Consider the following 15,121-nt stretch of genomic DNA (forward strand, 5'->3'; position numbering starts at 1 on the left):
TGTCGCATTTTATACCATGCCATAAATATGATGATGCATCTCATATAGCTTCTTTATTTGTGATTCATGTATTTAAATTGCATGGAGTCCCCCGCACTATTGTTAGTTATAGGGATTCCAAGTTTCTTAGTCATTTTTGGAAGAGTCTTTAGGGTACACTGAGTACCAAGCTCATGTTCTCTACTTCTTGCCACCCTCAAACAGATGATCAAACCAAGGTAGTGAATAGGACTCTTGGGAGCATGCTTAGGTGTATCATTAGAGGAAAACCCACTTCTTGGGAAGACCGTTTGCCTTTTATTGAGTTTGCTTATAATCGGTCTCTCCATTCCTCTATTGGCATGATCCCATTTGAAGTGTCTTATAGTTTTAACCCATTGATTCTCTTAACCTTAACCCTTTTGTCTAGTGATGTTGTTGTGAGTTTATGATGAATTGAGATTTAATATGAGTATCATAGTTTGTTTGGCTTACTAGCCTTACTTTTAGACTTAGTTGATGGAGAGTGATTCTATTGTTGGCTTTTGAACCCGTTATCCATTTATTTCATGATGAGTTGTTCATTTGTGGATATCAATTGAATTTCTCTTGCCTTGACTTCAAATAGTATAGGTTCTCTTAGGCTAAATTCAATTGGGAGGGTTTGGATTTCATATATCCAAGTTTGCCCATAAATCCAATCCTAATTGGATCTTGCTTCTATCCTTCTATTCTCATCCCAATTTCTTTAGTTCTCACCCCAATTTCTTGTTATTTTAGTTTCTGCGTATTTGTTGTTTGAATCCGTGTCTTCCACAAGCCGGATCGTTATCACGTGCATAACGTTTTAAAACAACAAATGTTAAGAACAAAAATTGATTAACTATGTAAGCATAATATATCTACAATACTTCAAGTCCCAAAGTTTCAATTCAGTCTTTAAAATAGAAAAAACTACACAAAATTCCCATTGGAGAGAAACTACTTACCCGCCCATGCCCGTTCCTAAACTAATATCGGAAAAATATTTATCCGGATACTCCCTCGCCCAAAAACCTTTCCTCTATGATACCATCTCAGTATATTTATATGCCATAATGATATCGTGGAGGACTGAGAGAGTGTCTCATTGAAGGACTGAAGTAGTCCTTGATGATACTATCTCAGTATATGGTATATACCAAGATGGTATCATGAGGGACTGAGGAGTGTCTCATTGAAGAACTGAAAGAGTCTTCCACGATACTATCACAGTCAGTATATGTATATAAGATGATGGTATCATAGAGGTTTTTTTTAGGAGAGTGTTTTTTTATAATAAATGAATATGATCCTCTATGATACTGTGTCAGTATATTATATACATCATATGTGTTTCATAGAGGGTTGATGAGTGTTTTTGAAGAAATGAAAGAAGTCTTATGTGATACCAGTCCATCATGATATATAAGACAAGGCGATGCCATATTGATATCATAATTTTGGGAGCATCCGGTTAAATAATTTTGGAGACGTGAAAGTAAAGGGGCATGAGCGGCTAATTATTTTGGGTTTAGGGGACATCTACATTCTTTTCCCTTTAAAACATTGATTGCTCACTTGCGTTTTTGAGTTACTTCAAGAATCCGATAGTGGACATTTATGATTACCATTCTACCCTATGTTTGCTACTTAACAAACACCTAATCCTATACAACGGAAAGGACTATAAACGGCTAAAATAGAATGTTTCCTAACATACAACGGCTAAAATAGAATGTTTCCTAACATACACAGAGATATTATAAAGTCAAGAGTCTAAAAGTGAGAAAATAAGCAAGCTCTGAAATGGAATGTTTTTGTCAAAACTTAGATGGATCTTGCTTCTTCCAATACCTCAAATAGTGCTTTTGTTTTGTATATCTGTTTTTCTACCAAAAGATTTTTTTTTTTTTTTTTTTTTTTTTTTAAATTGAATGCGAAATGGAGCGCATCAAAATGAACAACGGTCATGCCCAGGAAGATCCTTTTAGACAATAACCAGATGTTTGCAAACCTGCACACCATGCATGAGGTTTCTAGTACAAAACCATTGTAAGCAATTTAACAAGCTATCTTGCTGCTCTAGCTTATAAAGACTTGCTCTCAACGCTGACAGAGCCTCAAATGATTGTGTCATTCGGAAAAAGGTAATCATAGAGTCAATAGCGTTGATATCACTTTCTCTACAAAAGCAGCTTGGCCCATTGAAATTATTGAAAGGTGACAAGTCTAGAGCTCCGATCAGAGTTGATTACAGTAGATGTTCAACTTGATTCATATCCTAGACTGCAAAATGTGCTGGTTTTGTTTCCACCTCTCTTTGAAAGTTATAAGTACTTATTATTGTGCAGTGCACAACAAATTTTTGGAACTCCCTAAGTAACCATGGGGTGATCTTGATGCATTACTCTGACTTCTGTTCCACTCTCCTTTCTGCGTTCGCCAGTTTCTGGTACGAGAACAATCCTCTAAATAAATGAAACAACCTGTATTGGCAACTGCCAAGAACACCCCCATTACTCTCATCCTCAGAATTGCTGTCTTCATCATTCTCTGAATCATTATCCTCTTCTTCACCTTTCAGCTCTTCTTCATCAAAGACATTGGACCTGCAGATGGAGTATTCCAAGAATATTAGCTCAAGTGCTCCAACATAAATGGTAGAGGTATTCATGAACATAGAAACATTTCGGACACGCAGTCTCAAAAAAATATGCAACTCAGATAATGTGAAGCTAAAGTGAAATAAGCAAAGCTTACATTAGGAAAAAAAATGAAGTTGTGATTCAAACATCTAGACAAGCAAGGTCCAACTATTTCCCACTGAGTGTTTCAATAAGCGCTTGGCTATAACGTTAAACATGCTTCCACAAATCTCTTGACTTCACTGGTAGATTAAGAAAGCTAACTTTAAAAAAAAAAAAAAAAGGCCTCTTCCCACGATTCCTGAACAATTGCCAGAGGATAAAGAACCAACCGAAAGGTAGGAAAAAAAGAAAAGAAAGAAAAGAGAACTTCTTCCCCCTGGAAAGGCTGCAAAGTCTAGTAGCCTCTCCAAGTTTTCATGTATAGAAGTAATTACAAGTATCCTCACATGAAGTTCCTTGTCCATTAACCCTTTACTATAAACTCTGTAATCAGGTCCTTATTAGCATCAAGTAGATGAATATACTTTGGTTTTTGGTTTGAACTAAAAATTTAGTCTATGTTGCTCGGATCCTCCAAAAATGCCGCCGCACCCCTGACAAATTCTCCAAAACAGGCACTATTGTTTGGAGGATCCCACACGAGGCGGCATTTTTGGAGGATCCGAACAACATAGAATTCAGGAGTAGTATTTTTCCCTTTACAACATAGAATCAGGAGTAGTAGAGCATGTCTCTGTAGTTAGAATCGGAGTAGTAGAGCATGTCTCTGTAGTTTTTCCTTTTCCTGGTATGGAGGTCGAGGACTAGGGTAGAAGGGTAGTAGGTAGCTGAGTGTTGTCGTGGGAGAGGCGGGGGGGGGGGGGGTGGAGGAGTTTCCTCTACGCATATTCTCCTTATTTAGTAGTATTATTTAGTATTTATGTAGTTCTTATTCTTCATTTCTTAAGACTATTGTTACTTTATTTGCTTTGTTTATCTGGTTTTTTGTTGTCGTTATTTTCCTTTCACTACTGCTTTGATTACTTCTTTTGAGCTAAAGGTCTATCGGAAACAGCCTCTCTACCCCACAAAGGGATGGGTAAGGTCCGCGTACATCCTACCCTCCCCGGATCCCATTTGTGGCATTTCACTGGCATATTGTTATTTTTGTACACCCAAAAAATTGAAAGAAGTCATATGAGCCGAGATGTTAATGTTTTCCTTTTCCAAGCCAGGGACTCTTTATTCCTTCAACACATGAAAGGCTGAAAATGCTTGAAGAGGTTGGAAATCTCTCTATGCTACCCACAAGGTAGACAATCCTGCTTCCTCCCATTTACTCAAATACTACCTAGCTCAAGAAAGATCTAAGGTGTGGTACCAAAGCAATCGATAAACAGCTTGTGCATTGCAAAATAGCTGAATTTATGAAGAACAACTACATCCACAGAAAATGATGAGGATTAAATCAATATTACAGAACTTACACTCTGGGTTCATCAAACTGATGGTCCTCCCCTTCTGACTGCTTCTTTTCCGGATTGTAACCAACGGATACATGTCTCACAAAACTAAGCTGCAAAAGGAACAAAAAAGGATCTATGTCAGAGTATCAAAGAAATATTCAAATAGTTCAGTTGCACTAACACATAAGAAAACATTATTTTCGAAAAGCAAAATTGTGTCTCATTATGACAAGATAAGACTTCATCGATGAACTCCAAAGAAAGGTTGGCTTGTAATGAACGAAACGCTCTGCTTTCTTCCTCAGTTGGTCCTTGATCTGTTTCAAGTTTTACTTAATTAGAGGTTCAAATACACCCCAGGGAGGAAATTAAATTGCTTAAATATCCAATGCCAGAAATTCAAGTGGAATCTTAGATCAATAAGCAGTCTAAGTAAAAGTTATCACAGCTACTGGAAAGGATATGCATATTTGTATACCTTGTATCCTCACTGTCTACCATTTTGATTTCTTCATTTTCCCTTCTTTTTTTCTTATTAGGAGAATTCACATGAACCAGGATCTCCCTGCACACTTTGGGGTCATAAGGACAACCAAACAACTTGTTCACAAACCAAACTAGACCTTAGTGTTGACAATCTTCTTTATCAACATAATGTGGTCCACATTCTGAATCGATAATCACAGCTGCATAAGTGCACATAACCAATGTGGTACATCGGAAATCAACTCAAAGATGTATGCAGGATGATAGCCACCTATTTTACCAAATCAAATTAGTTGGAGAGGTTATATCTATACAGGATCTCAGGCGAGAACTATGCATATATCTATAGATCCCAGTCTGATAGACAGTGGCGGACCCTGGGTTTTAAGACGGCGGGGGCACCATTATTTTAACATAAACGCCAACAAAATTTTTAATGACGATTGAGCGATAATACCGTGTCGGACCGGTCACTAGTGGCGTAGCAGTGACGAAAATACAAGTATATAGGTCAAATATGTGTAATAAATAAAATTTAACACAGTGAAGCAAATGATAGATCTGAACGAGCTCATTTAACACTTATTGTTTTCCTAAAAATAGGCTCAAAAAAATAATTAAAAGTGACATTCGGGTTCAATCCGGGATGACATGTAAGGGAAGCAGCAGTTGCAACCAACGTGGCCCAAAGACACTTTCATTTGTTAGAGTGCACAATTAAATATATACTAATTTCTCAAGGTATATACACATATATATACATAATTTTTTTCGAAGGGTGGAAGTGCCGGTGCACTCCGACCCTTCCATTTGGGTCTGCCTCTACTGACAGAAGGAGCTATTCCCTTCGGCCAGTAGTCCAACATAACTGCTTACTAAAATTCTCATAGATCACGAATCTTAAGGTGTTTGAGTAATCCAGGGTTATGCTGTGTGGCTGTTTTCTATGCTTAGAATTTATGCTAGATATGTCTATCTCCATGGTTCATCGTCACAGATTTATTAGGTTGAAAGATTAGGAGATCAGAGATCCTTTTCCCGTAATGAAAAAGGGAGTTAATCAACCAGATGGATAGTGAATGAAACTATGTGGGCTAGTGAAAACACATTTAGCTGCAGAAGGTGAAGATCCTAGAATCATAAAACCTACGGATTCTCCAATGCCTGGAATTCGACAAATTGAATAATTTGAACCTCGTTTTCAGTCTGATCCTGTATCATCCCCTTTTCCAGACTGCAAATACCAATGTAATTAAAACAAGCATACAACCATCAAGCAGTATAAGATTATATAAATATAGTTTTTCTTGAAAACATCCTATGACTGAGAATAAACCTCATCGCCATCCTTGATCCCGTATGTTCCTATCAAATCATCATCTGTAAGTAGCTTCTGTCCGCAATAACTCAGGCAAAAATGTCCCCATACATGTAACCTGCAATAGCGTCAGACTCAAATTAGGAGTCGTAAAAAGCTAGTCCAAGTAATATTTAATGAAAAGGCTGGCCACTCTGTTTGGTCTTATAAACTGGTACTATTTCTTAACTGTTCAAAAGGAAATGAACAAGTCTTGACCAAGCTAGCACGAAAGTTGTTCATCTTTAGGACTCCATATAAAATAAGTGGGACAGTAAGCTGGACATGGTAATCAATAGTCTGTGATGCAGTCTAAGGAACAATTGATTAGCTAATAAGACATTTCACCTAATTGTGGAGAGTTTTGATGATCACACGCTAGTAGCTGCTGCTTTTAAGAAGGGGAACATGGAATGGTATTTAAAATTGATTGTCAACAATAGCTTGAATGACTGAGAAGAAGAATAATCACAACATCCTTTAAGACTTTTTATATTTTTTCTTCTAAATTGCCCCATTCTCATAGCTAGGTGAACAAAAAACATATGGATTGAGAACCAGAACGATGCGTCACAAATTATTTGCCCCTTCAATGTGTAGAATTAGGAACTCGGTTAGGGTTTGGTCCTTCAGGGATTTCTCAAGTAATGCATCAGGCACACAAACCCTAATCTATGTGGAATTGCAAGAAACGCCCAATAGTTCATTTCTTATCAAACTCCTTGAGGGTTTCCACGTAAAATTGTGTGTTGTTTTTTTTTTTCGTTGTTATTGCTTTCATATATTGTTGTCTCATAACAATTTTGCATTTGCAATTTGCAATGTACATATATGGTACATACCATGAAACCTTGCAATGGCTGAAGGACTCTACCACTGCGCGTTTGAGATCTTCCACGCTCCCATTTCTAGCCACTTCAATATCTACAAATCGGTAAAATTCATCAATACATGAAGCCCTGAATTAAGAAAACAAAAGCATAGGTATATAATATTACCGAAAGAAGAGCCATCCAATTTTAGGATGGTAAGCTTAAGCGGTTCCTCAGGTAATTTATCATACAAGAATGGTGCTGCTACACAAATAAATGATCCATTCCTTTTTAATGAAACTTTAGGACTACCATCATCTTCTTCGGTCTGCATCACTAATACTAGCATGCAAACCCTCAATAATTAACCTTCTTCTTATTTCCGACACAAACATTTATTCATTAATACCATTTTTGGGCTTTTTAAAAAAAAAAAAAAAAAAAAAGAATCCCCCCTTCTGTTTCAAAGGGGTTTGGTTTATTGTGTGATTCTTTGTTGAAGAATTAGAGTTTGTTTTAATTGGAGGAGATCATTAAACAGAAAGAATGAAAGAGAGAGGACAACAGTTTTTTTTGGTTGTTTTAAGGTTTTGTTTAGAATTGGACGATGAGAAGGAAATAATTGGACAACGGTTATTTTGGTTACCCGAATTAACTGTCTAAATCACGCGCCAAAAAGAGCGCACGTTAGGCAGATTTTGTCTTTTTTCTTTATTTTTTACTGAGACTGTAATATACATGAAAGATTTGGTTGGTTACCATTTGGATGCAGGGATTTTGTAAATTGTGGACAATTTAAATTGACTGTGGTGTGCATGTAACTACATGTGTAGCAGTTGATTGATGGGAACTTTAGTCCTCCCATTGTGCACTGTAGTTGATTTGACCAAAGAAAGCTCCATCTATATGAAATTTTTTAGTATGTGCCTCACATATAATAAGTTGATTGATGGTAACATTAATCGAGTGAGATTGCTTTTTGTGAGACAAAAAAGTGAACACTTCTAGATTCACAAAAAAATTTAAGTGCAAGTTTTTATATCACAAAACTAATGCAGCACTGTGAGACACATTAACAATTTTCTTCTATGATTGAACTAATACTGGTTCACGGTAAAATGTGTGTTCCAAAGCCTAAATGAATGGTTTCATTAGGGATTATTTGGCGACTAAAGCGGGAAAAATAAGGTGCTTTGATTAAACCATTAGGTGGCGCTCCTTGCTTTAACTACATCCATGAGCTGGTTGTTAGGATTTTAAGGTGTGAATGCGAAATGAGAAAAAAAATCTTTGGAGTGCACTCAAAAGGCACCTTTTGGGTTGCACCTTTCCATCTCACTTTTTTTATTGTCCATAAATTCAAAGGCTTTGCCTCAAAATTAAAAACACCAAAAAAAAAAAAAAACAGAAATCTTTCTCCCTCTAAACTGTTCTTTGCATTTGTTTTCAAAACAAAATTATAATAGAGTCGTGTGATTTGTTGCCGAATTTGTGTTCGACGAAGTAGGTGGGGTTTGAGGTGTTGGAAATATTACGGAAATCACAGAAACTCTTGTAGCTGGAGGCGTGTCAAAAGACACTGTCCTTAAGGATAATTCACCTGGTGTAGGTGTATCCCCCAGGATTCAACAAGCTCTTCTAGTATAAACTAGGAGCACAGAAACTGACAAAGATTATCTTTTTGTATCCAGCACTAAACGAAGAAAAAGTGTTCAAAAGTTTTTACTTTGTTTCCTTTCTAAAGTAGATATATAGAACTATATATATAGGTAATAGTTGAAAACCATTGTTGAAGATCTGCCAACGTTCTCATTTTAATTTAAATGAATATAAGCCAAAGATAACCATTTAAGAGGTCAAATACGTTATCATTTGAATTGCAATGAATTCAAATTATATGTTACAAAATGACAACTTATTGCTCATTAAAAATCAATATGTGACAATCAATAGTTTGAAGAAAACCTTCTGGCAACGGATCAAGTATTCCCATAATAAATGCCATTAAGGCAATTCAATTTTTGTACCAATTGATTGTTGAAATTGTAAATAGAAATATTAGAAACTAATAATTCTTTTTGAGATAATAAAATAATTATTTTTCCAACAATCCCCCGCTTATCTCAAAAAGAATATTAAAAAAAAAGAAGAAGTTTTGCTGGATTTTTCACATATGAGTCTAATGCGTTGAATCTGGTGTCTCGTAGACTATGAACCAGACATAGATAAAATAAGATTAAACTCACAGAATAATTGGTGAAGCTTAGAACTTCTATGAACCAAGAATTCTTTTGTAAGCTTAGGGTCTTATTCCATCACATTATACTCGCACAATCTTTGTCGTTATAGCGGTTTTGCGCTATGAGGCCGTGCACGTGTCCTGGTATTCATGAGTGCTCTAGAAATCTGTCACAATTTCATAGGAGCGGCACCACCCCACACTCATATAGTTCCAATCATCAAGTGTATTCTGCAGAGCAATACACCACCTATAAAGGATATGAATTGGATTAAGAGTCTAACTCAACCTCACTTTGCCTTGCAGAATTGCACTATATTCACACATCATAGGAGGGACATAGTTTAATAGTGCATACTTGATCAACTAATGACTTGTTATTACCCATATGAACCTAATTCATGGGATCTCCAATCACATAGGTTGGGTTACCATCATTGTTGGTCTTCTCAATTGACAAAAAAAAATATTCTCACTCCCCTCGATGTTTCTAATAGTCCGTGAATTGATCAAGTTCACCTCTGACTACACATAATTTATTTACGTAAATATTTCATCTCACAACAGCTGGTTTATCACTTTATGTCTTAAACAAAAGATTTGTCTTCGTACTACAGCTAACGCTGCTTGACAACTATAATATATAGACGCGTTGATTTTATCTCAACCCGAATACTTGCTAAGAAGTTTCTTAGCCTTATTATCAGCCAATACCAAAATAACAAACTTTATTTATCAGCCAATACCAAAATAACAAACTGTATTTAGCTGATTTTATGTTTTACATCCCTGCAAGGATGACACATGATTACAAGTGAATTTTAATATCCAATCATCTGTACCTCTTTAGTAAAATAAGACAAATTCACAATATTTAGTATCAAAAGTATGATACCTTTCAAATATATATAATTTTTCTCCTTAAACTCTTGTAGCACATTCCAATTCAAACTTTAAAGCCGTCAATTATGGCAAACAGTTGCAAAGTTTAAAAACTACCAACCATCAAGCCAAGCACTAATAACGATCCAACATTTATTTCACTGTTCATCACTATGATTTTATTAAGGCCAGTCAAATTCATTTAAAGCTATTTCAATAACATATAATATTTGTATTGAAATTTGTAATAAAGAATACTGCCCTAAAAATGTAACTTTCTCCAAAACACTAAACCACATTTCACACCATCAAAATAAGTAGTACAAACCAGAAAAGGAAAAACGAGAATTCAACTAATTATCACATTGAAGCAATAAATTAACATTAATTAAGAAGGAACGGACTCAAATAATTGCAGATTGAATATCCTATAACGTTAAGACCCATGTGCCAATAATATAGCAATTGACTTTAGTGATTTTAATGGATGAAATGATTTAAAAATTTATTTGAAAACAAATAAACAATTTCTAAGTCATAACATATAATTCTCCAACATTTTGTTACTATTATATGAAAGCCATCCACTTGGTCAAATATAATTTCCAAAATCCAAAGTCAGTATAGTTTGAAATAAACTAATATAGTAAAAATCCAATCACATATTAAACCATAAAGATAGATAATAATGAAATTTCTTATTTATTCCATAAGTTTCCAATTCTAGCATGCCTTAAAACAAACAACTTATTTATTCCATAAGTTTCCAACTCTAGCATGCCTTAGAACAAACAACTTATTTACTAGCATTTTCACTCATAACTTGAGAAACATTGAGTGCGAATAAACCATGATTACAATACCCTTTGCCCACAAACACGTTGTTCTTGGTTAACACAACCTTATCAGATTCAAATGACACTTTCACCCCCACTTTTCCTAATAATCCCACTGAAACCAAATTGGTTCGGATATTAGGGACATGCAGCACTTCAGTTAAGGCCAAAGTCTTTCCAGATGTGAGTTTGAGAAGAACTTTTCCTTTTCCAAGAACTTGAGCAGTCCTTGAGTCACCAAGATACACCACTTCTTCTCCTTCATTGACTTGGGTGTAAGACACAAAATCAGTTTTATTGGCACAAATATGCCTAGTAGCACCAGAGTCTATCACCCAGTCACACACATTAGCCACAATGTTCACTTGGGAAATGACTGCCACAATAATATCATCTGCTTCAGCCAGATTTACTCTTGGCTTAGCAGGATTGTCATTATTCCCAACTCTGTTTCTACACTGAGCTGCATGATGGCCTGGTTTGCCACACACATAACAATTGCCTTTTTTCTTGAAAGTTTGATTCTTGGCTTTGAGATTGTAACCATGTTCCTTTTCATACCTGGTATTTTTGTTGCGAGACTTATTGTCTTCCACAAGATTGGCTTTTGTAGTGATTTCTTTTCCTTTGGCAAAAATTGATTGCTTCCGATTGGTATCTTCTATGATGATGTGTTTCACCAAATCATCAAGAGATAGTTGCTTTTGTTTGTGCTTCAAATTTTGTTTGTAATCACTCCAAGATTGCGGTAGTTTTTCAATCAACATACCAGCGACGAACTGCTCCGGCAAAATAATTTTCTCCGACTTAAGATCTTCAACTAGTTTGTGGAACTCATTGATTTGTATCTTCACGTCTTTGTCCTCGGTCATCTCCCATTTGTAGAAATTACCAATAACAAACTTTTGTTTGGTAGCATCTTCAGCAGTATACTTAGCATCCAGCGAGTCCCAAATTTCCTTTGCTTCTTTATTAGAACAATACACATCGAACAACTCGTTAGAAAGAGTACTTAGTATAGTGTGCTTACATACCTTGTTTGCATAAACCCATTGGTTTTGTTCCGCAGAAGAAGATTCATCAGGTTTTGAATCTGTTAGTGCAAACGCCACACCATACATGTCAAGAGCAGAAAAAAATACGTTCCTGCCATCTCTTAAAATTTTGTCCACCAAAAACATCCACCTTTGAAACATCTGGGAAGTGTTTAGCAAAGTTGTGTGGAGACACAACAGGAACAACAAACGGGGAGGTGTTTGTGCAACGGGAACACCATCAGTATTATCGGTAATGGTAGCAGTTTGATCTTTTCCGTGATCCATGACAATAAAATAGTAATTATCCTTAAGATTGTTGGAAATATTACGGAAATCACAGAAACTCTTGTAGCTTGAGGCGTGTCAAAAGACACTGTCCTTAAGGATAATTCACCTGGTGTAGGTGTATCCCCTAGGATTGAACAAGCTCTTTTAGTATAAACTAGGAGCACAGAAACTGACAAAGATTATCTTTTTGTATCCAGCACTAAACGAAGAAAAAGTGTTCAAAAGTTTTTACTTTGTTTCCTTTCTAAAGTAGATATATAGAACTATATATATAGGTAGTAGTTGGAAACCATTGTTGAAGATCTGCCAACGTTCTCATTTTAATTTAAATGAATATAAGCCAAAGATAACCATTTAAGAGGTCAAATACGTTATCATTTGAATTGCAATGAATTCAAATTATATGTTACAAAATGACAACTTATTGCTCATTAAAAATCAATATGTGACAATCAATAGTTTGAAGAAAACCTTCTGGCAACGGATCAAATATTCCCATAATAAATGCCATTAAGGCCATTCAATTTTTGTACCAATTGATTGTTGAAATTGTAAATAGAAATATTAGAAACTAATAATTCTTTTTGAGATAATAAAATAATTATTTTTCCAACATGAGGCACCGCTACGTCATCAACAGGTATATCCGTTTTATCCTGGGAGGAAGCAATCCATTACTTCGGTGCTTAAGGGGATTAAATTCCTTAAGACACACAGTGAATTCTGTGGACTTGGATTTTGTGTTTATCATTTTCTTTTCTCGATTTTGTTGAAATATTAGTTCGTTGTTTGAACATTGTTTTACTAACGACGTTCATTGTTTTGAGCACAGTTTGATTGATAATCTTAAGGAATTTAATATTTTGTTCTGTTATTATTTTTCTGTGTTCTGCTTTGTTGGTGAAAAAACGAGAAAGAGAATTATTTACGAATTATTTAGCAGATAATAGAAGAAATTGGGAGTGAACAGTAAGGTGGTGATCAACTACTGATTTGTAAAGTCGGTTGCAATTCGGAAAGTTGTTGGCAAATCCGAAAAGCCGGGTGCGGTGTCTGCTCTCTTTTTCTGCTTCTTTGATGACAAAGTTATGCAGAATTTTCGTAAAGGTTTACGAGGAGAATTTGTTGTTCTCGTGAAAGAAAAAAATTAGTATATATTATAGATCCGTAAGAACTCATGCAGAAAAAGCAGACCATGATGGGTTTCTTAGTCTCATCCCTACGGATGAGCAAGATCTTGGAAGAAGAAGTGTAAATGAACACTTCCTATAAAGACTAAAAGCAAGTGATGCAGCAACTTTGCCCCATTTCTTCTTTTTGATTGATATCAAATAGGAAAAGTGCTTTACATCAAAGAGAGGAAAAGCACAACATTTTTCCATGTAAAGAGATGGCTAAACAGACAACAGCTAAACAATGAACTGAGACGGAAGTACTCTTTTGGGAGGTTAAAAAAAAAAAAAATACTCTTTTCAGAAGATAGAAAGGTATTATTTTCATAAATAAATAAAATACTCTTTTTAGAGACTAAAACCTTTATAGTTTTCCACTCCGCAGTTTGGAGATTAAAAGCTGTATGATTTTCTACTCTAAATTACTATTCTGTTTAAAGAATATAAAAACTTTACCGCTTTAGTAACGTTCATTGGTTTGAAGATTAAACACTTCACTGGTTTATTAAATTTTGTTATTCTGAAAGGTTAGAAGATATAAAAACTTCACCATTTTATCGAATTTGATTTTGTGTTTGGTTTGAAGATATAAAAACTTTACCGAGTAAATCTGTTTGTTTTACATTCGGTTTGAAGATATAAAAACTTCGCCGTTTATAGAAAAATTGGAGTGAAAAATATTTTTCCTCTATGACATATGGAAAAAATGGAAATCTATCACTGGTGAACTGCCACAGAAATAAGAGACACATTTTGGCAGTAAAATTCAGGAAGTTGAAATGCAAAAAGAAAAAAATTTGATTCTGTGACTTAAGATTTCGACTTGGTGGCAGAGGCAGAGCCAGGATTCAAAGCTTGGTTCGGGGTTCTAATTCTTTAGAGTTACTGGGTTCTTAATTAATAATTTGTACATATTTGACAAAAAATTTAATACAAATATATGATTCGGACAAAAGCTACTAGGTTCGACCGAACCCACACTCGAAGGGCTGGCTCCACCCCTGCTTGGTGGTGCATATCTTTACTGTCACCAGACACAGTAATTACAACAACCACATGCGGCGTTTGACAACGAGAAATTTGTCTTGCATTGCATCATTGCTGGAAGATTGGAATAGCTCGATGGAAATAAAAATTGGGTTCTACTTTCGTCACTCTTCGTCGTTAATTTTATACCCTTTATGATTTACGAAATTCAGTTTTATAAATGTTAGGGTAGACGTTTATTATTTAATGATCTCAAAGATGTATTCTATTTGTGTGTCATAAAATTAACTAGTTAGGGGTTGTTTGGTAGGAAGGATAGGATGGGCTGGATTATTAATCCAATGGGATTGGGATTAATCCTATGTTTGGTTGGTGGGATAACTTCTTTGATATCGCATCTAATCCCATCTACATGGGATAAAAGGTGGGATAAGTTATCCCACATAAAAGGTGGGATTAGTAATCCTATCTTATCCCACCCAATCCCATCTACATGGGATAACTTATCCTCCTACCAAACGACCCCTTAGTATACAATTTGATAGCATGCATAAAATATGTGAAAAATTATCTTCAAGATAGTAAGACATGAGTTACACTTACGTTAATACTTGAAAATTATTCTTGAGATCTTGAAAATAATATGTATATATAATTTCATATTTCGGAGTGGAGTTAAAACCGTTATCTGTTGCGAGAAACGATGTAAAGCCTAAAGGCACCGTTTTGTATGAAACGGTGTATTTAGTGGATCATGTGCTAATTATATTAGATTAGCTCCGAGCACAATTCTTTCATTAGTAATTAATAACATTAGTTTGCTAAAGGGACAAGTTACATGAAGTCTGTTTGTTGCATAAGGTTTGGCTTAGTATAGTCCTCGTCAAAAATAAATGTGAAACTTTTGGGTGTGGAGGATCCATATATTACTA

The 15,121-nt window shown here is 35.3% G+C and overlaps 1 protein-coding gene across 1 annotated transcript; it reads right to left on the reverse strand.

Annotated features, from left to right (window-relative positions):
* Positions 1-1,957: 1,957 nt before the first annotated feature.
* On the reverse strand, positions 1,958-7,462 carry LOC132043063 (uncharacterized). The gene is made up of 5 exons (XM_059433545.1): positions 6,935-7,462; positions 6,779-6,860; positions 5,916-6,015; positions 4,115-4,203; positions 1,958-2,609 (listed from the first exon to the last, which is right to left on the reverse strand). Exons 1-5 carry the CDS (start codon positions 7,095-7,097, stop codon positions 2,405-2,407), a joined length of 639 nt encoding a protein of 212 aa, XP_059289528.1. The 5' UTR covers positions 7,098-7,462; the 3' UTR covers positions 1,958-2,404.
* Positions 7,463-15,121: the final 7,659 nt, after the last annotated feature.

The sequence above is a fragment of the Lycium ferocissimum genome, unplaced genomic scaffold (genome assembly GCF_029784015.1).
Source record: "Lycium ferocissimum isolate CSIRO_LF1 unplaced genomic scaffold, AGI_CSIRO_Lferr_CH_V1 ctg2066, whole genome shotgun sequence".
In the NCBI taxonomy this organism is placed as follows: Eukaryota; Viridiplantae; Streptophyta; class Magnoliopsida; order Solanales; family Solanaceae; genus Lycium; species Lycium ferocissimum.